This window comes from Pseudomyrmex gracilis, unplaced genomic scaffold (assembly GCF_002006095.1).
Source record: "Pseudomyrmex gracilis isolate BER0280 unplaced genomic scaffold, ASM200609v1 scaffold_567, whole genome shotgun sequence".
NCBI lineage: Eukaryota > Metazoa > Arthropoda > Insecta > Hymenoptera > Formicidae > Pseudomyrmex > Pseudomyrmex gracilis.
Window position 1 is genome coordinate 19343 of NW_018021151.1, and position 23422 is coordinate 42764.

At 42.1% G+C, this 23422-nt stretch overlaps 1 protein-coding gene across 1 annotated transcript in view; it reads right to left on the bottom strand.

Moving 5' to 3' along the window:
- Nucleotides 1–1325: 1325 nt before the first annotated feature.
- LOC109861086 (division abnormally delayed protein) overlaps nucleotides 1326–23422 on the bottom strand; it is a 35749-nt gene continuing 13652 nt past the window's right edge. The window contains exons 5-8 of the mRNA XM_020440596.1: nucleotides 13229–13503; nucleotides 4696–4840; nucleotides 2398–2596; nucleotides 1326–2069 (exon numbers count right to left, since the gene is read on the bottom strand). Coding sequence (XP_020296185.1) covers nucleotides 1966–2069; nucleotides 2398–2596; nucleotides 4696–4840; nucleotides 13229–13503 — 723 coding nt within the window. The 3' untranslated portion in view covers nucleotides 1326–1965. The remainder of the gene's footprint in view (nucleotides 2070–2397; nucleotides 2597–4695; nucleotides 4841–13228; nucleotides 13504–23422) is intronic.

The window sequence follows — 23422 nt, forward strand, 5'->3', positions numbered from 1 at the left end:
AGGGGTGGATCAAACGCTGGCACAAGTGCATCGCAGCCGACGGGGACTACTTTGAAGGGGACAACTTGAATTTTGAAGAATAAACATGTACTTTTCTTTTTATGAATAAATTCTGGTTATTTTTTTTATCATGGTATATATATATTATATATGTATATATGGCATGCGCGTTTTTATCACCGACGCCGGGTGCGATTATGGCCTCTCTCTCATCGTTTCTATAATAATCTTTATAATATCGACGAGATAACGACAACGACGCGAACGATGTACATACCGACGCACGGCGTCACAGGCAAAAAAGACACTTCATTCTTGCTATAGAAAAAACTGATATATATATATATATATATATATATAGAGTGATAGAGAGAGAAATATGGAAATATTTTACCTTCACTTTTCGCGACTCATACGCAAAAAGTCGCGCGTTATTCTCGAGCCAAGCAAATCGGTCGTAAGCTGCGTGCTTACAGCAGCCACGTTAGTGTGCCTCGTATTTTTCGCGCGCTGTTCTATATTCAATAGACAACTGGTGACAAAAACGCATATATATATATATATATATATATNATATATATATATATATATATATGCGTTTTTCTCACCAGTTGTCTATTGGAATTGTCGGCGCATCACCAGCTTTCCGCACGCGAATCCTCTCTCTCACTCTCACTCTCTCCACGTTCGAATTACAATTGTCTCTCTTTCTCTAGATGCCAGTCCGACGAAAGCGTTCGAACTCACAAGTAACAAAATATACACCCGATATATAACAAAGAAGAGACAACCGACTCCTCCGGAGCCGTTTCTCAGAGCTGCGCGACACACTTTTCCCCTCTCGCGAAAAATAAACCGAGATCGGACAGCGGGACTCGTCGACCTTCGAATCAGAAGTCTTGTCCTTCTGAAAGCCGGCGATCGATGACTGCGACCATCCTGCATTCTTATGTAATACTAACACAGCGTAAATGTGAGTACACTTACGTACGAAAAAACACACTTGTCTCGCGATTAGGCCTGTGTATTTCTTCCGCGACGTTTCACGGCAAAAATGTAAACTCGCTCGGGCAAAATGACGCGTGTTTTTGACACTTCTACGTTCCGATATGTCTACAATAACCCCTTTGGCTGAGTGATATTATTGCTCACGGCGCATAGTTTTCTATGACGGCAATTTTAATTTCGTTTACTTTTGAGCAACAATGTGTGTGTACAATACTTTTCGTTAGAATTGTTTTTTTTCTACAATTATTTGTTTTTTTCTGATCGATAGGCAAAGAGATAAAATTATAGATTTTTTCAAAGAAAAAAAAATATCCTAATTGTTTTTAGATTTCAAATTCGGGATTAACACAAAAGGAAGGCACCACACTTTTGTTTTTTTTTGTTTTTTTTATCTTGTTTCAGTTTCACAATATTCATTTTCCCACGTTTTGGAACTGATGTTTCTGTCGGGATTTCAACTCGGAGGCATCGCAAAATTTATCGTCGCGTTTTACAAGCGCGACGTCTGAGACGCGCGCGGTTTGCCCGTCGTTTCTTTCAGTTTCCTCTCGTTTCGCCGTATGTGAAACTTTCCCCTTCTTTATTTTTCGTATACCTTTACACTCTATTTCTCTCTCTCGCTCTCTCTCCTCGCGCATCGATATATCACTGTAAAACCGCTCGTGTCCTTCCAGCGGAATCGAGGCAGGAACAGTTCGCTTCGCTGCCCAATGTGTCGCCGATAAATTATTTCCTTCTCTCTTCCTCTTTCAGCGGGGCGTTATTTATACGATTCCGGCGCGGCCGCTGAAACTCCTTCTATTGACGTGTATAAGCGCCGAAAGAATCCGCTCGATCTACTAACGATCTGTGCTGATCGCGATAAAATCTATAGTCTAACTTTCCTTATCTACATCGTCTACGTTGGCCGTGAAAATTGAAATATCCGTTTTTCCTCGGTCCAGCAAATGCGGCCGATTAAGCGACAAGAGTTGCGCAGGCGACAGCGAGGATGACGGATGACAGCAAGATCGTCGACGAGCCGGATTGAGACGGGTCCGGATGAGTATTTACCGAGGTATCTGAAACGAAGAGTGCAATCAACTCACTACTTGTTGTTGAAGAAATAAATTGAGTTTCTTTTTTCTGATATCTTCGAAGGATATACGACATCTGTGTAACATGTACCGCGTTGTAGCAAAAAAAAAAAAAAAAAAAAATTTCCTCTTGAGAATAAAATCCCGTCGCGAATAAATAACCATATATATCCGATACACGCTACGTACACACGGAATTCACCCTGACAATGGCGCGTCCCGACCGCGAATATCGGGGAGCTGGGATTATCGAAATGCAAATCAATGCGGACGTATGCGGCCAGACGGAATACATATATAGTATATACAGTACCTGTTGTCGTCCGGAATGTCGGACCCATTCCGGAGCCGGACGCCTCGTCGTCATCGCGATCGTCGTTGTGAACATCCTCGTCATCGTCGATCCTGCCGTGCGGCCAGGCCGGTTTGTCACCGCTTCCGGAACCTTCGAGGGCCTCGTCGCCCAGGAAAGCACCACCGTCGGGCGACGTCGCCAATTGAGATTGCACCACCTGCCGGGAGAAATGCGGGAGAACGACATCGGTATAATCGTGAGTTATCACACATCGCATGAATGTGTCGAGCGAGTACTCGATTTCGACGATAGAACGACCGGCGACTGGTTATTATTATTATCAAGCATTGTTGAATGAAATGCTTGTTGTAAATTGTCAATCACATTGCTCGGTGAATTGTGCTTTGTGTGTATAGAATATATAAATAAAAAATAAGTGAAACAAAATACTCGAATTCATGACGTTCCTGGTGCATGTAGTTCAAAAAGTATTACGACAACAATGGTCCTCCGCGGAAGGCGTAGATGATTCGAGTATCTGTTTTGATAACACGTAAAACAGTGTAAAACAGCGCGAATATCTTTATGCGCGATATTTATATATAAACATAACACAGCACGTTTATATTAATTTTAGCAACACTGAATTTAATATCTAGCCGATGACTTCTCGAATATAAGCGAGGCAACATGTGTGGCTCTCAAGTGAATTATCGGTTATACTCTGACAAATTATGCAAAAGTCGTATTATGCGTTTATTCAGTTGCTGCCGTGTGATTATGAAAATAAAAAAAAACGATAACTATATTGATTTTGTCGCTGAAGCACGTTCAACCGTCTCTCATTTTTTTTTTTTTTTTTTTTTACAACAAGATGTCAATTAACCCACACACGCCGCGAAGATATAAACGCTGTCCAATTAAAAACCCACGCGTTCGTCCAAATCGCATCTAGTCGCACGCAATTACGAGGACATGGATTTATGTGTTCCGCGTGAAAATGTCTACTGTCGATAGCCGGCTTCTAATACACCGACATTCGTCCCAACGACTCGTAACCATTACTTAACGCTCGCACCTGCCAATAATATCTCCAATCCGCTATTCAACACTTGATTTTCTGACTTATTGCACGTCGTCGCACGATTACGCGCGTATCCCAAGTTACTATACGGTGTGCGTTACGTTTTGATCGAATTTTTCGCGGAATCTTTTAAGAGAGATTTTACTTCCTCTCTCTCTCTCTTCCTCTCGTCGTATAAAATAAAATTCTGCATCTCTCGTCTTGCAGCATCATCTCGTCGTGCGAACAGACAAACCGAAAGCGAGCCCGGGCGAGCCCGCCTCATTGAGGGATGTGTAACCGCTCGAAGACAAACGGCACAGTGTTCGTTTGATCTCGACCACTGTGTACATACGTAGTACATACGCGCGTACACGCGGCGTGTATCTAGCGACGTTCTAATCAGAAGTAAACGGTCCGATTTCTCGGCACGCAAATTAACATGCGTGTAGGCACCGCGCGTGTGTTTCCACACACGCGCCGGTTGCCAACTCTGCCGACGTTGCGGCGATTTTCTGAGCGAACACGAGAGAAATACTAAGATAAGAATCGAATGTGACGATTGTAATTTATTGTTAAAAATACTTCGAAAGCTCTCGCGCTTCGACGGAATCGACTTTGACGTTTTCTTTTTGCACTCGATGCAATTACAATTTTTTCCACAACTCCATGAGAAATCGAACAAGATATGAGCACCTGCATGTACGCGCTCTCAGGTGAGATCCATCCACGCGCTCTTTGAGCGCGCGCGACACGTGCCTCATGCTCGGTGTACCGTTCGCGTGATCTATGAATAATTTCTAGATTAGACAAGAATTTATGATTCGTCTGGCGCGTTCGTCTAGGAGTTACGGATCACCGAGCAGGTTTTCCGACGGCGTTGTCGATGATCGTTTTGCGAATCGTGACAAATAGTCGCAACAAAAAATAATTCGCGCCACGGAAAATGTAATTTGTAACAAATCTGTGCCGAGAATCGAGACGGATTTCCGCGCGGTAACAAACTGTTTTGTCGCAATATCAAAAAAAAAAAAAAAAAAAAGAGATGGCAAACGTGATTTTTGTTTCTGCGCGCTATTTTTGTTCGAATTATTCCGAAGTGTTTTGATCGGAAGTAGTAGCGATGTTGAGTAACACAATGACGTGGACGTGGTTTGAATTGGCAGGCAAATGAAAATTGCGGCACGGCTTAATGCGAGAGAGCGACAAATCCACTCAGAACCGAGCGGCAAATTACGTCTTTATGTACTCACCTGATTAATGTGCCTCAATTGATCAATGAGCGCGGTGGTGTTCGCATTGCCGGCATAAGTAGCCGGCGTTGACATCATCGTTACCGTGAACTCAGGATTGTATCGTTGAGCGTTCGGACTGACATCTACCACGGTTTTTGCGTATCTGAAATCATCATACGTAAAAAAAATTCATTTATAAAACATTTATTTTTAGATACCGCTGCTTTCAAAGAAATTTTTAAATATAGCGAAGTACCGAGCGAAATGCATTTCCATCCCAATGCGAATTCAATTAACGTGTAAATTTTAAGCCGTATCTCTCTCTCAATACCGTGCGTGGCTTCCAGTTTTCAATATGATAAACTGCATCCTATCTCTCTCACTCTCTTTCTCTCTCTCTCTCTCTCGGATGTTTGTTGCCCAAACCACTACCAAACCAGACAGACAAGCTTGTATTTATATATTTATTAGGATCTTAATGAGGCGTGATATCTAGCTATATTTCAACGTAGAACGACTAAATCACCCGGTCAACGACACAGCGCAGAGGAATTTTTTTCGGTTTTTACATTTTTATTCATCGTAAACTTCTTTTTCTTTTCAGAGATCTTTCTCAAGATAGACGCGGAAAATTCCGGAAGTCGATCATTATCGGATAAAAAGTTAAGCAATGAATTTTTGTCCGAATAATCTCAGCACATATTTTCCAACACGTCTGTTTTGATCGCTCTCGCGTTCGCAGAAACGCAACGCGAGAGAGAAAGAGAGAGAGAGAGAGCAATCGATAGGTTCGCTTCGGAGTTATCTTACGCGCTTCTATCTTCCACCGGGGTGCTGACCGACAAAAGAGACAAATCGCGTCGCTTCGTTCATGCTGCTTCGCGGAATACGCCTTCCGTTTTCGATCGCCGCGTGATTAAATGCCCGTATGAATCAATGAACCGGGAACAAATGTATCCGCAAATAGTCCAGAAGCCAGCGATATACTGTGGCTATACAAAGAGCACGGCTATTTATTATCATATTATTATGTCTTTACACATTTATCGTTATCATAAATAATGTGTAACTTAAGATTAACTGCTGCAAAATGTGCGTTGTAAAACAAAACGCGAAGTGAATATATATTTTCGCAAAATTACATCGCACTCTTATTTATTGTTCATATGTACATATTTTTATATTGTTTATCTTTATATATATATATATATATATATATATTATATATTTTATTTTTCTTTCAATATTTTAGCCAAATATACGTTGCGTTAATTACACGTTTTAATTAATCTTTGTCGCTTTCTTTACGTCAAAATACTTCTGCTATAATATTCGCGCGAAAAAATATTACACGATACGGCAAAATAAGCGTGTTCCAAAGCATTCAAGATATCTAGATAACCTCGATAGCAAATTGAAATATTGCCCTGGAGTCGCAGGACCGGCTCTTCCCGGTGCTCCTGTGAATGCCGGCCATTCACGAAACGACCTCCTACGAGAGATCGTCCCTTCATTCCTCTTCGCCCATCCCTCTTCTCGTCGCGTACATGACGCACCCCACAGTTTTCTCGTACCCACCCATCCTCACCAACGATTTTCTTGGTAAACTTTCCTCCGCTGCTTTTCCGCTAAATCGCACCCTGCGGCGGCGTACCTCTCTCGGGGTCATATTTTCCTGCAAAACGCTATACAGAGGACGTGCCTTTCCTCTTATGGACTCTTCGACCGACTTACAAAGTTGTATTATAGATATGTACATATATATTTTTATATTATTTTTAGATGTTTTATGAGTTTAATATATTCATACATGTAAAAACAAACAAATCGATATAATCAATTTTATTTCTATTATTTTAAAAGACGCTAAAAGATTAATTATACAGCGCGCGTCTTGCCCGCGCCCCACCTGTCGCTTCCTTCACCTTTCTTTTAGCTCGAGTACCTCTTCATCTCTCTGTAGCGCAATCCGTTCGATCTCGACGGCGGAGAAACGAAGACCAGGTGAAACAAGCCGACAAAAACTGGTTCTCGGCGATCGAGCGCGAAAACTATCCGGTCGAGAACGGCGCGCATTTCCACCTCGATATGTTGACCGCCTGTTTCGATAATTGCCGTCGCGATCGAAAAAGAAACCGTAGAAGAAAGGAAAAGAGAAATACGCATACGCACATATGACACTTTGTCTCTTTTGAAAACAATTTAACTCTCCTTGCGATATTTGACACCGCAAACGTAACGTTTTTTTCGTAATTAGCTTAAATTGAACGCCCGTTTAGATGGAGTCCGTTCGAGATTGAACAAAAGAGGACTCGCGGAGCTCTCAATTTGCGAAAGATTAGACTTTTAGCAGCCGTAAAGTCGGAAGTTCTTTTCATCTTTTCACCAGTGCGGGAATATCCACTGCAGATTGGTCAAAGAATCCGTGAATGAAAGGAGACGCCGAGGAATGCCGGGGCCCCTTTATGCCATACACACACACACACATATATATATAGGTAGTTCTCTCTCTTTCTCTCTCTCGCTCGCTGCTGAAACGTACATCGATTTTCAGACGGTCGGTCGGTCGAGAGACGTGGAACGGGGATAGATTAATATTTCAATGCCGAGGAAGAGCGCCGAGAAATGCCGCCATTATTTCGCGGGATTCCAAAAGCGCGCGGAGGCCTCTATCATTTCGTACCGTATAAGACATTTCGTTTAGCTTCTGATTACAAGTACAACCCGCACCTCGGACAATTCTTTTCATTCCGAACGTGGATTTATAAAAGAACTGTATAAAATCTCTCTTACAGTTCGTACGCCGTACCGGTATGTATAAAATAAACGGGAATAGCTTTTTTATCGGAAAACAATCTTCTCGTTGCTACATCTCAGATATATAAAATTAAACATGTTAAGCTTCGTATTGGATTTTCGCTTCAACAAGCTCATTTTACGTAAGAAGCGCTGATTACGCGAACGAACAAAAAAAAGTTCAATTAATAGAAACGATTTGTTCTTGGTCGGCACTGAAGCGCTAAACGCAACTAAATTAATTGCGATTAAGTCTGTCTCTCCTTGATGGCCGGATACAGAGGGTTCTCACGATCGCGAGGATTATCTGTCATGGAAGTTCCGCGAGAATGACAAATTAGAAGAAAAGAAAAGTGCGGACGTCGCGGTTGCGGGAAAATAACGATGTTAAATAAGCGCAAGTGTGAAAAACGCTTTGCAAGCGTCGAACGTTTATTGATCCCGACTCTTGGAATTGGTTATTTCGTTAAAATTATTCTCACAATTACAATATCGCAAGGTTTAATGGAGGTTTTTTTTAAATAACAATTTTTTTTTTAAATAAAACGATATCGTGCGATCAATCTATTTCTTCTCTCTTCAACGCGACGACAACGCAAACAGACGAAGATGTTACACAAAGAGTCTATATCTGACATTTGACTCGCTTCTGAAAAAGGTTACATTTTTATTGATGCATTCGCGACAAATGGTCCGTGCGGCTCTCTATGAATGACTCGTTATTCACGTTGTGCTAGAACATTGATATTCCAGGAGATACTATCACTCGGAGGCTCGGTGTATAACGCCATCATCCATTGGCACGTATAGCGCGAATGCATTATTTATAACATATATCGTCTGCGATTCGTTCCCGTTCGAACGACCAATCGGATAAACATATGCTAATATATCGTCCGCAGTGTTCGGCATCAGTCGAGCGTGTCGATGAAGCCGCAGCTAAATTAGAAGAACGATCGCATCGCGATATGCGCAATACATCAATGACGTATCTCTCTCGCTCTCTCGCTCTCTCTCTCTCTCTCTCCTGTGTTTTAATATCTTGTAAAACCTTCATCACCGAAGAAGATAATTAAATATCAATTTCAAGAAAGTAATTAAATAACTTCGAATAAATAAATGTAGATTACCTTCGCGAAATTTATATGTTTGATTATCTTTGACAATTCATATTAAAAAAACAAAAGATTAATTGCCAATGTGTTTGGTGACATTTAAGCAATTTAATTAAGAAGTCAATCCAGAGTTATTAGATAACTAAAAAGTATTTCGGAAAGTTAAAACGCAGTCTGGAAAGCACAAAATTGCGGTATTTTGTTACTCTTATCGAGAGACAGCAAATGAGAAGTTACACAAACGGAAACCACTTGAAACGAGTAAAACACGTAAACGGAAACCGTATAAATGAAAACGCCTTAATTTGAAGTTTTTATGCAGTTTTACCGAGACTGCTGCCTCGCGCAGACAGCTGGCAACTTCATTAACAGCTAATGGATCGCCAACTGTTTGCCTCTTCAAGTATTCTACACACAACAAACTGAAAATTTTCAAGCGTAGCTTTTTCAAACGCGGCATTTTCGCGCTCTTTTGCACGTGTGCTCACTCGTCTTGATTTAATTATAAAAGTTTTTATTCGCGGAGTCTCTCTGTTGTTTTCTCTCTGTTTTTCTCTGTTTTTTTTTCTTTTTTTTTTTTTTTTGATGTGAAAACGTTGCACAATCTTTTTTACGTCATAATTCGTATAACACACGCTCCAATTAGTCCCGTGGCCGTCACACAGTCGCCCGTTCGATCTCTCCGTCGGCGCACAGGACGAGAGATCGATGAGTATGCGCGCGAGCGCACGGCGCATCGTCATCGCATTCACGCGTCGCGTTCGGTGTTGGGATTTGCGACGTGTAATCCTTCGCCGATGATCCAGTCATCGTCGGGGAACTCGCCTTCCGAGGCGGCTACGTGATCAGCCGGTCATCACGAGACGAAGCGCTTCTTCAGCCGTGTCGGGCGAGGAGACGACGATATACGGTTTCATCTCGCGATTCAGATATCAGGTTCCGCGGTTCATTACGATCGAACGAACGCGTTACAGGGTATATATATATATATATATATATATATATACATGATAATATATAACATATATATATATATATAATGAATATAATATAGGGCGCGGAAGGCACGAGAGAGAACGAGGGCGATTGAAATCGTTCCCGCATTTAAGCTGACGTCCAAGCGTTCGCCGCATGTATCAATATAACGAGAGATATCGAATAATGGATAATTACAGCCACTTAACCGGGAAGTATAATCCAACCGGGATGTATAGTGCGAAAAGTGAATAAAATGAAGCGAGCTCACACACACACACACACTTACACACGCATTCTCAAAGCTTATTAAAATTACACGTTCGAATATATAGCGACGAAAAAAAACTTCGTTTAACATGGATATGTAGAAAAACATCATTTGTTACGATCGTTTTTTATCCTTTAATCGAAAGATGACATTTAAGCGATAGCACTCCGAGGAATTGAATCTAAATAACAAATTGTAATCAATAAAACAAAGTTCAACACACGACTTCATCCGTGGTATTATTAGCTTTTGTTGACCTTCACCTCCTCTCAATTGGTCTCATTTGAGGTTTTAATCTTAAATTAATAACACTCTGTGTGATGAGAGTCCAGTTAAATCATAAAAAGCAACATTTCCCTCTTTTTTTAATCTCATATTTACTTCGCAAACAGAAAATTTGCCAAGAATATTAAAGAAAAAAACACTACATTACGAAGAAGTTTTCACACCAAGCTAGAGTGTGGCAATTGCGTCGCATTCTGCGGAGCGTTGTAATAAAAGGTTTAAAAAACAGCGGGAAAAGTAAATCTTTTGCACGGGATATCAAGGCTGATAAAGGCTGATGTCGCGAAATGGAAGAATGTGAAGTGAAACGAGACACACACACACGAGAAAAGCGACGAGAAACAGTAGAACGGACGATCTCGCGATATCGTGACCTCGTGGCTGAGATGAGTTTGACTGCGTCGTCGTCGTCGTCGTCGTCGTTGTGCGGCGCATCGCGATCCGCATTACGGGCTCATACGTGCGCACCGCGTTATCCGTGTTATCCGCGTGTATCCATCGTGTACGTGTGCACTCACACACGTTCCCCAGGTACCGGGCGACGCTGCGGCGCCCGTTTGCTCTCGTTGCCAGACTCTTTGGCGGCCTGGCGTCCTACAGGCTATACTGTCTCTTTCCCTCATCTTCCTCTCATCCACCTTCGTCTCTTTCAGCTTCGATCTCTCTCCCGCGAGCTTACATCCGAGTTTCCTAGTACCGTTTTCAAATAACGACCTCTTCGCGACACTTGAGTAACTTGAGAGTATGTGACTCAATGGAATTATCAGGTTTTGTTTTTTCTTTTTTGTTTTCAAACTCTCAATTATCTGTTTTTTCTTTCACAAATACGCGCGCGCGCGCGCGTATCTTGAAACCAATCTCGGTCCAAAAATTCAAATTTATGACGATCGCCAAAATTCATCGGAGAAAGAAGTAAATCAAATTATCACTTCTCGCGTCAATTAATTAATTAAATTCACTCACGCGTGAGAAATTTACAATTAGCCGAATCACGTCACGTGAGAGTTATTGTGTTTTCTGGAAACCGAGATATATGTATGTATCCGCTCAAAATATATATCGAGAGAAGCACCGCTTTTCAATCAAATCTCCCCTCGCTCGAATCGTATTACCCGATTTGAGGTCGCGCGCGCGAGCGTTATACACATATAGTGTATACACTATCGAGGGGGAAGAAGCGAAAACGAGCGGTTTCACTTTTCGCACGGATCGAATCGTGCGGAATCGCGACGGCTTCCTTCGGCGGATCGAATCTCATTTAGATTTCCAGCGTGAGATACACTATACTTGTATGTAGCACGTCGAGAGGCGCGCGAGAGAGCCTCTTCTGGTGGTGGAAGCCGCGGCACGCGACGCCACGTTATTTATGGTGGTGTATATGCTAGACATATATACACACGCACACACACACACACGTATATCTTATATACGCGCGCGCGCGTGTGCGTGTATCTGTGCATACCGACTGTGGTGACTGTGCGAAACTCTCGCGTCAACTCGAATAAACCTGGATTTCAAGAGATTTAACGGCCGCCTCTGCCGGGAATACGTTATCGGTGGTCTCTCTTTCGCGATGGCTGCGCGCTACTGCTTGCTGCAGCTGGGACGCGAGCGCTTGCTCCAACAAAATTGCATCCACACGGGTTTCTTCTGCGTATCACGCGCGCGTGATGTTTACAGAGAAACTTTTCGCGCGCGGAATACAAAGGAAAAAACTTTGGGCGAGAAGAAAAATTGAAGACCCGCAAGAGAGAGAGAGAGAAAAGTATCGCCGCGCGCGCGCGCGCGCGTGTAACGTTGTGCTAAAAAATTTTTTCGTCTCTGCACAGAAGTGGGACGAGATTATCTTTAAGATAAGTCGCGCTTTGCGAAAAAGCTTCGCTTGTGCGATACTTACAACGAAGCTTCTTTATATTACAATTTAAAACCGAGATTCATCTCGGGCTCTGAAGTCTTTAAAATTAATAAATTAATATGATTGGTCGTTTAAGAGCCGTTCGCTGGATGTTATGCGGGAAATATGTCTATATATATATGTGCGTGTGTACACATATATAATCGAATTCACGTTTTTCACGTGAGTTTTTTGAATTGTAATTACAATTCTAATAATCATATAGGATGCTCAATTTTGCATCTCGTATACGAAGAACCCCCCCCGAATATCCCCCCAAATTAATTTAAAATATTACGAAAAAAACTCCTCAGCCAGGAGTCGAACCTGGAATCTCCGGGTTCTTTATATTGTTAACGGAAAACGTCACGTTGAGATATTTTATAAGAAAATAATTGGCTTTCTCAGTGAAAAATTTCGGGTTTTTCGCCGCAGTCGAGACCGTTCGTCGCGTTTGATTATATCTCTCAAATTATGTTCCGCCCAATCGATTATATATATATATATTATCACCAAAGTAACTCCGGAATTCGCTCTCTCGTTCCAATGCTACTCTCATTTCACGGTCGAGTGACAGCATCTCGAGTGGACAATAGTTGATAAAGGCAAAAGCTTCTCGAGTTGCTCACTATCAAGCGGCCTCTTTTCCAGTTATGTCCGATACAAGATTAATTAAGTGCGGATTCGATCAGCCGGTCAAATGGCACCATCGATCGCGAGAGAATAATTCGGTGCGTGAGAAAATAGCTTCCTACTTAAACACGAGGAATCGCAAATCGGAAGGAGAAGATAAAACGACGACGGTTTGTTGTGGCGGCACCTTAACGACGAGCGGCCATCCGTCCGTTGATTAATAAGGGTGCGAGGAGCTACCTTCGCGTTCCATTCTCCCGCGCTCTTCGCCCGTTCCCGCTTTCTCGCGTCACGATCGTTCCCACGAAAGCGCATTTCGCAGCGGTTCGGATTTTGAGCGACGGCAGTTTCGATTAGCGAATCGCGTTTGTTAACTTCTTCGCATGCGCCCATTTATTCTCCGGCGTTTATATTCGCCCGCATCTCTCCTCGGGCGTGACGTCATTTTTTCTTTTCTTCATTGAGATCGTCCCACCCCGCAATAAAACGCGCGTTTAGAAAAAATGAAAGTTTATATATGCGCCTTCTAAACGTTTGGGTTTTTAGTAATTTATCGCTTGCACAAATTCTGTCTGTACTCACTCCCCAACACGTTCGCCGTTCCAGCAATGTGTGTCGCCGTACTCCTCGCAGACCGTCTCCGCCAGCGTGCCATAGAAGATACGAGACCTGACGACACTTGCCAGGAAGTTACCAAGCTGTTTGTGCAAATCGTCCAGCGGGCCGCCATGAGGCGAGTTCTTCACCACGGTTGCGTGCGCGCTGAGGGACGCAGTTGATTTCGCAGCTGCGTCCGAGGACACCGGGCTTTTCTCGCCCGGCGGCAACAACTCCGAACGACCGCACACCTTTCTCACCTGAAATTCAGACACGTCAATCAGAACTCACATGCGACTAACACTTTAGATAACTAATCGAATTAAGATCCGAAATGTCACTAATATCGAGAGTTTTTTTTCGTTACGTTAAAGAGTAAATATTTCAGAAAGTTACTTTGTATAAAGTTTTTGTGTTTTATAATAAACTTCAAGTTATTAAAAATATATTACAAGTAAAAACACATTCCTTCTTTGAATTACATATTCATCTAAATAATTGGATTATTAAATCTCAAAAAAAAAAGAGCAATAGAAAAATTCACGAATGAAAGATATGGGGGGGAGGCTAGCTAAATGTGCAAGACATCTTATGTTATCTACGCCGCAGCACCTGACTTCATATGTATATACGGCATAAACTCGATACATGCATAAAGATCAGCCTGCTTGAGGAGCTTTTGCCAGCCACGGCTGCGGAGTACTTGTTGGAAAGTGTCGCGCGTCGCCTTGCGAAACGGCTTGTTCCCGTTTCGAACGACGTCAATTTCTCGACGATTTAATAGGCGATGCGCCCTGACAGTTTTTACACTCGGCCGCGTCACGCCACGTTTCGGCGTGTTCACGCGTTAATCAAGACGTGCGCGCGCGCTCGCGTACACATACGCGACAGCGCATCTCGGAGTATTCTTCTGTTCCCAAAACTTACCGGTCTCTTATTCTTGCTCGTGTTTTTGTTGTTCTAAAGTGAATAAATATAAAACACAGTGACAGACGATGACGATGCTCGTAGCATTCGGAATTTTGCGAGACTTTGCGGAAAATAGTAACGTGGGTCTTTTTATAACGTAACGTGTCCCCGACCAAGCTGGTCCGAAAACGTGGCTTGCCAAAACTGCAACTTTTCGCGTCTTCTTCTTCTTCTTTTGCAGACCTTGTGTGCATGTTTGTCTGTACGTGCGGCACAGACCCCGAGGTAATCTAAGGTGCATTCACAACGATCACGTACAGGAACTCGCAGGTATTTCAGCCAGAGCTTGAGATTACGGATCGCTATTTATGGCCTTGGCTACGCGAAGGCTCGTTGAGATTATCTCGCGTGACGATTATATAAAATCTGTATTTAAGTAACTAAAAAATAAACGTATTATCAATCAGGCTCGATTGCCAAGATAGATAAGATAGTTTTTTTTTTTTTTTTTTCAAAGCGGAAGTACCTCGTCGAAAGAAATATATCTCGCTCGACACACAGAACAGCTCGACGTCAAGTTTATCAAAATGATTTTGTTTCGAACAAAAACCAAAATTATACATTTTTCAACTCCATCATTCGTTCTTTTCTCATCCCACAGTTTGTACAAAGCAAGAAAAGTCTTTCTTACCGTAATTTTAACGTAACGATCTTTTTATACGAACGGCGAACTATGAAACTTTTCCGGCCGAGAAAAAAAAAGTTGCCCAAGAATTTGTCTTTTTACGTAGAATGAAAATAAATCGATCGCGAGAAAGATCGAGGCGTGCACTCGGATCGAGAAGGCGTTTATCGTTTTATCGCGCGCTTTCGTACAATAGCCATTAAGATTATCGTTGACATCTCCCGCGAGAGACGGTTCCCGCGCTGCCTTTCCGTCCTAATTACTTTTTAACGCGGCCCATAAAAGGAAGCGAGGCCCCGCTGGACGATCCGCTCGGGCTCCTCGAGGCGGGCATAATCGTAAAACCGGCCGGTCGGGCGTAATTAAGACGGCACGCGTGGGCGTTCAAACGTCGCTCGCTCTCTCGTCTCGTCTCGTCTTCTCGATCTCACGTTCTTTTTTGTTTCTCGCTCTCCCACTCCTTTCTCGAGACCTCTTCCTTTTCCTCCATTTTCTCCACCTTCTCTCTTCTCCTCCTTCGAGTTATTTAGGCATAAAGATAAAGTAACAAAAGCAAACTTTGAAAACCCACAAAGAGAGAGAGAGATCGCCGACCGAAACACAATATCAAGTTCTCGCTGTGATTTTGCAGAATAAATTGTTCGCGGAAATACCAATGTGAAATGGAGTAGTCATATTTTATTATTATTTAGTTTTTTATATATGTAGGAACAAAATTATATTTCGTATTCTTGTGGAGAAAATATTATATATCTTATTTGTCGTATCTTTGTCGTGTCTCTGTATTAACGGCGAATGTTTCATAATAAACCTGTATATTTGCGCGACAGTAGAGGTGACAAATATTATTTGTCCTCACCTCTGCTGTATTCGTTGATTATCGATTACGACTCAACCGACAGATTCGAAATGAAAAACAGAGTCGAAGTAAANGGTATAAAGCCGAGAGACGACAGAAGATCAGAATCCGCCGAAAACACAAGACGCCCGAAGATTTTTGCGTGCTCTGACTTAGTAGCCTAGAGTATATAAGTTTGTTTTTCTTTTATTTATTGGCTTCGCATAATTAAACAGACATTATAATTATTTATTAAATTATTTATTTATTTATTTATTTAATCCAACAAAATTTCCTACATATATATACTCTCAAATAATGCGACAGTTGTATGACCGTTCCGCACGCTCGATTTTTCCCAAAAATTCATATCTGCGAAGTTTCGCTCCGACAAAACGCGCGTGATGCAATCTCGCTCGTGTAATTTCATCGTGCGAGATATGACGTAACCGAGAAGCGGGATTACAGTCCGTCCAAAAAGGGCAGATAAAGGGAAGTGTTGGTAAGAGAAAGAATGAGAGAAAGAGACAGATTGTCGAATTGTAGTCGGACGAACGAGATGACAGTATCAACGCGAATAAATCTCCGACCGTAAAGCGCGCGCGGAATCTTATCGAGAGAAATTTCGCGCCCGTCGTCCCCATTCACTTACACGCAAAGGCTTTGCTCCCTCGTCGGGACCGGGCTTTACCCTTGACCCGCTCTCTACGGCAAGTGGCAACAATGAGTTCCGTTTCTCACTCGCGGGACAAATGAGGCGGATTAGAAAATTAGGATGTTATCGCTTAACGCCCTCTCGCTCGCACGCATCGAATAATATCGCAGCAAGTCTCAGAACATACGTATGCGTAAGAAATAAATGCCAACGCTGTTTTCACTCATCGAGATTGCGATAGCAATGTGTGTTGGGGTAATCCAGTCGCTCGAAAAGTTTTCCTCCTCTCGTTAACGCTGAATTAATTAGTCGTGTCATTAATTAAAATTATTTCATTCAATTTAATATCAGTCGTGAAAAATTTGTTAATTAAAAAAACTGTCTCTACTTTTCAAATTATATAATTACATCTCTTGAATTCACGCTTAAAAATTTTATATATTAATCCTTTGACAGCGGACTTAAAGGACTTTTTGATTCGTCGATTAGAGCTTCGATTAGCCGTGCTAAAAAAAGAATTTTTTTTTGCCAGAAAGAAAAACCGTATCGTTGGACCAATAATAAACCTCTAGTCTACTATCGAAGAGTAAAATATCTATTTTTACTTGTAATTACATATTGCGCGCTTCAACTTGAATGTGTAAATCTCATCCCTCTCTTGAGTACTAGTTCTAAAAGCGCATCTTTTATATCTTTTTCTAATCTCAAATTATCATCTAAAATTGAATCTAGATCTAGGCGGATAAAAAAGTAGCCCCTCGCACCGATTTCGACCGCGAAAGGAAATACCCCAAAAGATAAACTCATCAATCTTTTTGTCGTATATTCGACGACGAGGGTAGTAATTGTGATATCGATACCACACAGCGCCGTAGATATCCATGTCAGCGATAAACCGTATCGATAATGGGACGAACGAGGAACGAATGAAAAGACCATTTGAAACATGCCCGCGAAACTCGAACACGACGAAGCGAAGATCTCGTTTATTAGATAAGACGAGACCTCCTTTCGCGAAAATTAATTAAAATAGTGCGTATGTTCTCTCTCTCTCTCTCTCTCTCTCTTTCTCTCTCTCTATCTCTATCTCTTTTTTTCTCAATATTATGAATACCGCGTAAATTTTTTATTTTCCGTCCATTTCACAAATTATTTTATTCAAGAGAAAGAAAAAACCTGTCATTCATCAAATTGAGATCGAGGATTCTCCGTGGTAGTACGTATCGTGCTTAGTTATGGATCGAAATTGAGATTTCCGAGATCGACGACAGTGCCAGCGCGCGCAACGGACGACGCGGATAATAATACTTCTCGGCGAGGAGAACACGAGATCGCGCTCAACCGCTGATGAATAATAACGCATCCTGTTCCACCTACTACGAGAGAGACAATACAATTCCAAGGATCCTCGACCCTGCCGCCCGCACACACCCGCCCCGCCGTACGTACCTACGTCGTTCTCTCTGAGCGGCCAGTCTGTGCGCGAAGAATATAAAGTGCTATACCTATTTTGCCTTCCAGGCGGCGGCGCGTCCATCGAGTGACGCATCAGACATCTCCTATGGGAATGCACTCGGTGTCGCGGCGCGATATACATCCGGACCGACATACGTTACATCGAATCACCTCCAATTCTGCAAGTCACCGATTCAGACTCGGAACGATTTGGAAAAGTCATCGGGACAAAATAAATATTCCTGTGCGATTCTCCCGTTTTTGACCGTTGTCGTTGTATAAATCTATACAAAAAAAAAATATTTCTTTCGAGCAAAACACAGCAGAAAATCATCGTGCAAATTGTGTTGTTTTGTATATAGAATATAAACCTAAGCAGAAGAAATGAAAAAATATTCTCAAAAAAAAAAAATTCGAAGCGAAATATGTTGTTGTTCGATGCTGATACAAGAGATCTCGTTGAAATAAATTTGTATCAAACGTAATATTGCGCGACAATATCGAACTTCTCGAGCGGACACGCGACAAATTCCACGAGCGGTTGAACAAGAAGAGCACGAAACGACAACGAGACGATAGGGTGATCGCTCGGCGGCTCAAAGTTCAACCAATTTAGCCGCGGCGGTCGGTGACGTCAGAAGCGCGCGTTCGTTTCGGCTTCGCTCTCGCGATTAAAGAGAGAAAAGAATCGCGATCGTCGTTGTCTGCGGTGGAGAGATCGGCCGAGATAGCGCGGCTTTAAAGTATTCAGAATTTAGAGAGATGCGCGAGCATCGAAACTCCGGTTCCGTATGGTAACAGCGTTACCTGGTAAAATTATTGAAACTACATTTAGCCAAATCCAAAAAACTTATGTGGGTTACGAGTAGATTAAGAATGCAATATATATATAATGAAGATGTGACATTTGGAGTTCGCGATATCGAGTCGTTTATTTTGAGACGTGCAAAAGTCGAAGTTCACGACATCAAATATGAAAATTTTAACGAGAACGTCGCATTTGTGGCGGATCGACTTTTTTTTTTCCGTTAACGGAACAATAATCAGACGAGAAAAAAAACAGATCACGGCAGAACATTAATCATATCTACAGACCTCTCAGATTAATTACTACAATTTAGAGAGACACTCGTAGGCGCGATCGAGAGAGCTACGCGCGATTCTCAAAGCGGGATCTTCCTCAAATAAGACGCACGAGCGAGCCCGAGCCGGTCCCGCAAAATGACTATACGATCGATAGTATTCGAGTTCGATCCTCGGGCACTCGGTCGGTCGGCCCGAGTCAAAGCAGCCCGCAAACGGCGAAGGATGCGTGGAATGCAATGGGCGCGCCATGAGGTGGTGCGCGTCCCTGCACCACGTCCCTCCGCACCGCAGCGCCTTATTTTTCTCCTTTCCTCACGAACAAGCCGGGTTTCTTCTTCCGTTTCCTTCTAGCCGTATATATTTATCTCTCTTTTCTCTCTCTTTCTCTTCTTCTAAAAATTCGATATTCATACGTGTGCTGAATCTCCATTACAATTTTTCTTTTTTTTTTTTTTATACACACATCCCTTAAGGGAATATTCTAGTGTAAGACTTGTCATAATAATATTATAATAAAAAAAATAATTTTTTTTACATACCGTGTCTTCTGGAATTTCACAAAAATAGGTCAGCTCGAACGAGAGAGCTCATCGCGATCTACGAACGCGAGATTACGAAGAAATTACACGCGGCGCATAATAAGAAGCTGCTACATGAAGGTAAAAAGACGAAAAAAAAAGAGAGAAAGAGGAAGAGGGAGAAAAGAAAAAGCAGTGGACTACGGTCCAGGACATCGGTCTACGGAAAAATTGTCGTCGATGCGTTGGCGCTTGCTTGCTTGCTCGCTCGCTCAGCCGGTCGTCCAGCGGTCACATGGCAACAGCGAGATCTCCGTTCTGCATTCCTCTCGCCGTCTCCCGATCGCTGGTCTTCCTCCTTCGGCTATTCCATATTCCGTCTCGCTCCCTCCCGATTCATCTGAGCCGACGAGATGCAACGATTAAGAGAAGAAGGAGAGAGAGAGAGAGAAAAATTTGCGGGAGGGAGGAAGAAACGCAACGAACAAGCGGAGAAAGGTACGAGAGTACGCATGGAAGGAGTACGAGAGAAAAAGAGAGAGAGAAACGAGAGAGCTGCACAAAAGGTTCCCTTAGGTGCGATAGATTCGCTCGAATTTCCTTTTAGGAAAACTCTTCTCTTCCCACTACGACGTTCTCTTGCAGATGTATCTCCGTTTTACTGTACCATCAATTTCGATGGCCTTTCTTGATGGTTTTATTTGTTTTGATTGTTAACGCGAGTCGCCAATTGATTTCCAGTTAACAATAATTCGTTTTCCAATCGAGAGATAAATAATTTTGTTTTCTTTGCACATAAGAATGAACCATGACACAGTTAGAGGTTGAAATAGACTATGACTTTTAAAAAGAGAGACGAGCGTCGCGAAAAATCGATAAAATGTCCAAGAGGAAAAAATGAAGTGTCTCGTTTCACAAACTGCGCGCGATTTCCAGGACCGAATGGCTACACAATCACTTCGAGGAATCGCGATTTACAAAAAGCGATAGCATCTAATACCGCCCGCGGAAATAAAATCGTGACATCAGCCGATCGAGCGATCGCTTCTCAGAACGTATTCCGATCATACACAATAGCACCTTAACTATAAATCTCTCCGGAACGATTTCATATTCATGCGCGAACCCATGTCGGATCGCTATCGGGAGAATTTTCTTTTCGTATCGTAGAGTGAAAAATCGATTTAACCTGATACTTGTCTCGGTTCTCTCACCGAGAGAGAGAGAGAGAAAGAGAGCGAGAAAGAGAGAGATCTAAAGATAGCGTAAAACTCGTCGCGTGCTGCATCCGAATGTCGCGGGAAACGAAAAACGAGACCACACTTTTGGCCAATAATGTATGAGAAAGATCGGAAGACTTTGCAAAAAAAACACGTTTGTTCGATCTCTTTTGAAATTTCAAGAGCTTTTCGCAAGTCTGTACTACTGCAATGAAAAACATTTTTATTGTGCCGTTACTTTTTTTTCGACGAAACTTTTGAATATCTCACGCTGAATCATTCTCGCGAGAGAGCAGAGAACCGCGTGATCCCACACAGGAGAACACGCGCGCAAACGAGAAACTCACGCGGTTTCGTCAGACTAGCTCGGACGCGCGGCCAGCGAGAGTTGGCTCCGGTCCGTCGAAATCGACGCGATTCGACGTCGAGACAAACGTGGCAAACGGAGGGACGAGACGGAGAAGAAGCTCGACGGCGACGGAAGTCACACGTTCGTCGTGCGTATTCGCGGCCGGTGAAGCACGCAATTAACCGAAGTAGGTACCGAAAATACCGATGTAGGAATGGGTCATTGATTCCTCAGCCGGCACCGTGCCAACACCTCTCTTCCACTCTTCCTTCATCATCATCTTCTCCTCTTCCTCCTCCTTCTCCTTCTCCTCTTTCTTTTTCTTCTTCTTCTTCTTTCCCCCCTCGCCAAATTCTGCGGTGTGCACGCGCGTTGTTCCTCGTCGTTATATCGACCGCGTAGGAGCCTGGGTGGAAGCCAGACAGAGAGACTGTGGCTTCGCTACACGTCATATATCTATCTTCAGGAAGAAAAGAGAAAAGAAGAAAATCTAGAGAGAAAGGACGAGAGAGAATCGAGGAGTTTTCTTCGCCGTGATTTCTGCGCCGAGGTACAGACGTTTATCACCGAAGTTACACAGGTATGGATACGTGTGTGTCATTGATATCGGACTCGACACGGTGGCGTAACGTCTGGCAAGATCGCCAAGAAGTTATCCTCCGTTCTCAATGTCGAATTAATGTTATATACGGCTGTAAAATCGACGAGATTTTTGTCCCAATGACATCGTTGTTAATCAAATTAAGAAATTCGCTAATGCAGCTTGATATAAATTTGCAATATCGATTGTGTTGTTTAATTTTATCATTACGTTATTAAATTTTATTTATCTGTCACATTTACGACACCTGTTCTGAGATCGAATCTCGTCGTTTCTCGCTTAATTTCATTATTATGTTAAAGTCCATTTATCTGTCACATTTACGACATCTGTTCTGAGATGTCGAATCTCGTTTAAGAATGAAAATTATCTGAAATGTAATATCACGGAATATACTCCTGACTAAGCAGACCGACGCTTCGAGATTAAGCGAATGAATCTGATAACATGTAAATACGTTTGTTCAAATTACATGGCGATCCGCGTTCATCACAAGATCTGGGTCGAGCGACTGTGCGCGAACCAAATCGAAATTTAAGCAGTTTGTACGTCGCCGTAAAAGATTTATAGTCGTCAAGTATTCTCGCAGCCGAAATAGACACAGTAAAATATCACGTAGAACAATAAATATAACGTATAAATTACAACTCTGTCTCTCTCTCTCTCTCTCTCTCTGTTTCTTGATATAAATTTATAGTTTTATACGATATTTTTTATTCTTATTTGCCGACAATTTTCATTTCTGCCATATTTGTTTATATCCGCGCGAAAAACTGAGAATTCCCGAGGATTAACACTGTTTCTGGAAAAACTGGTCTAGTTCCCGAAATGAGATCCCATTTGTATCGTTAAATGTGGGTGTAGAATAGACGATATAACAAGAGATTAATTCTATTTGAACAGATATTGAGAGAAAAGGAGGGAAAGCGAGAAAGAGAGAGGGAGAGAGAGAAAGAGAAAGAAAAAAACCGAGACAACAATTCCTCCTTTTTCGTGCTCGTCCAATTATGGAAACGAGAGGTAAGAAGAACCTCGGGCGCCATCACAGATAAAGGATATTTCTTTGCGAAGACATGATTCGCGCGAACATCGATCCCGCGCAAGGACATTCCTCTCCGTCAATAGCAGCAAACAAATCGCAAGAAGATTTTTGAGAGAAAATCCGCCGTTCTCAAACTATCTATTCGCAAATGAGAGAGTATCTAAATGAAAGATTTAAGAAGATACTTCTACGAAGGTTTTACTTGTTTCTACGGGAGAGAGCTCTTTCGGAAATAAACGTTTTGGAAATAATGTTTAATGTCCGGAACGGAACGAATTCGTTTGTTCATTAATAACTTAAACCATGCAAGAATTTCGACAACGTCCTAGTTTTCATCAGATAATCTTCAGCAGAAATTGCTAAAAAAATAGAACAGCATATTTTTTTTCTCGCAACATAATTCCGTGCTTAAAAAGGGAGAATATCATGAAATATTTTCTGCGTCCGAGATTATCCGAAATAGAAATATTAATAATCAATGTTAAAAATCAAAGGCCATACAGAGCCAGTGCAGGATGTTGTGCAATAATTAAATAAAGTAAAAAATTTCTTTCTTTAGCTTCAAAACGTTTCGACTTTTTATTGAAGTCCTTATCAATTGAATCTGGTTACAACAAAGAGTAATTAAAGATAACATATTACAATGTGAATTACAAACGTTACAAAGTCAATTCTATAACAAATTCATACCTGATATAATATTATAAATCTTTCATATGTCAATAAAATAAAATAAAATAAAATTGAAACTGTCAAATACATTTATACAAAGGATGTCAGAGTATCGTGTAATAAATTCAAACATTCAAGCGACACTGTGC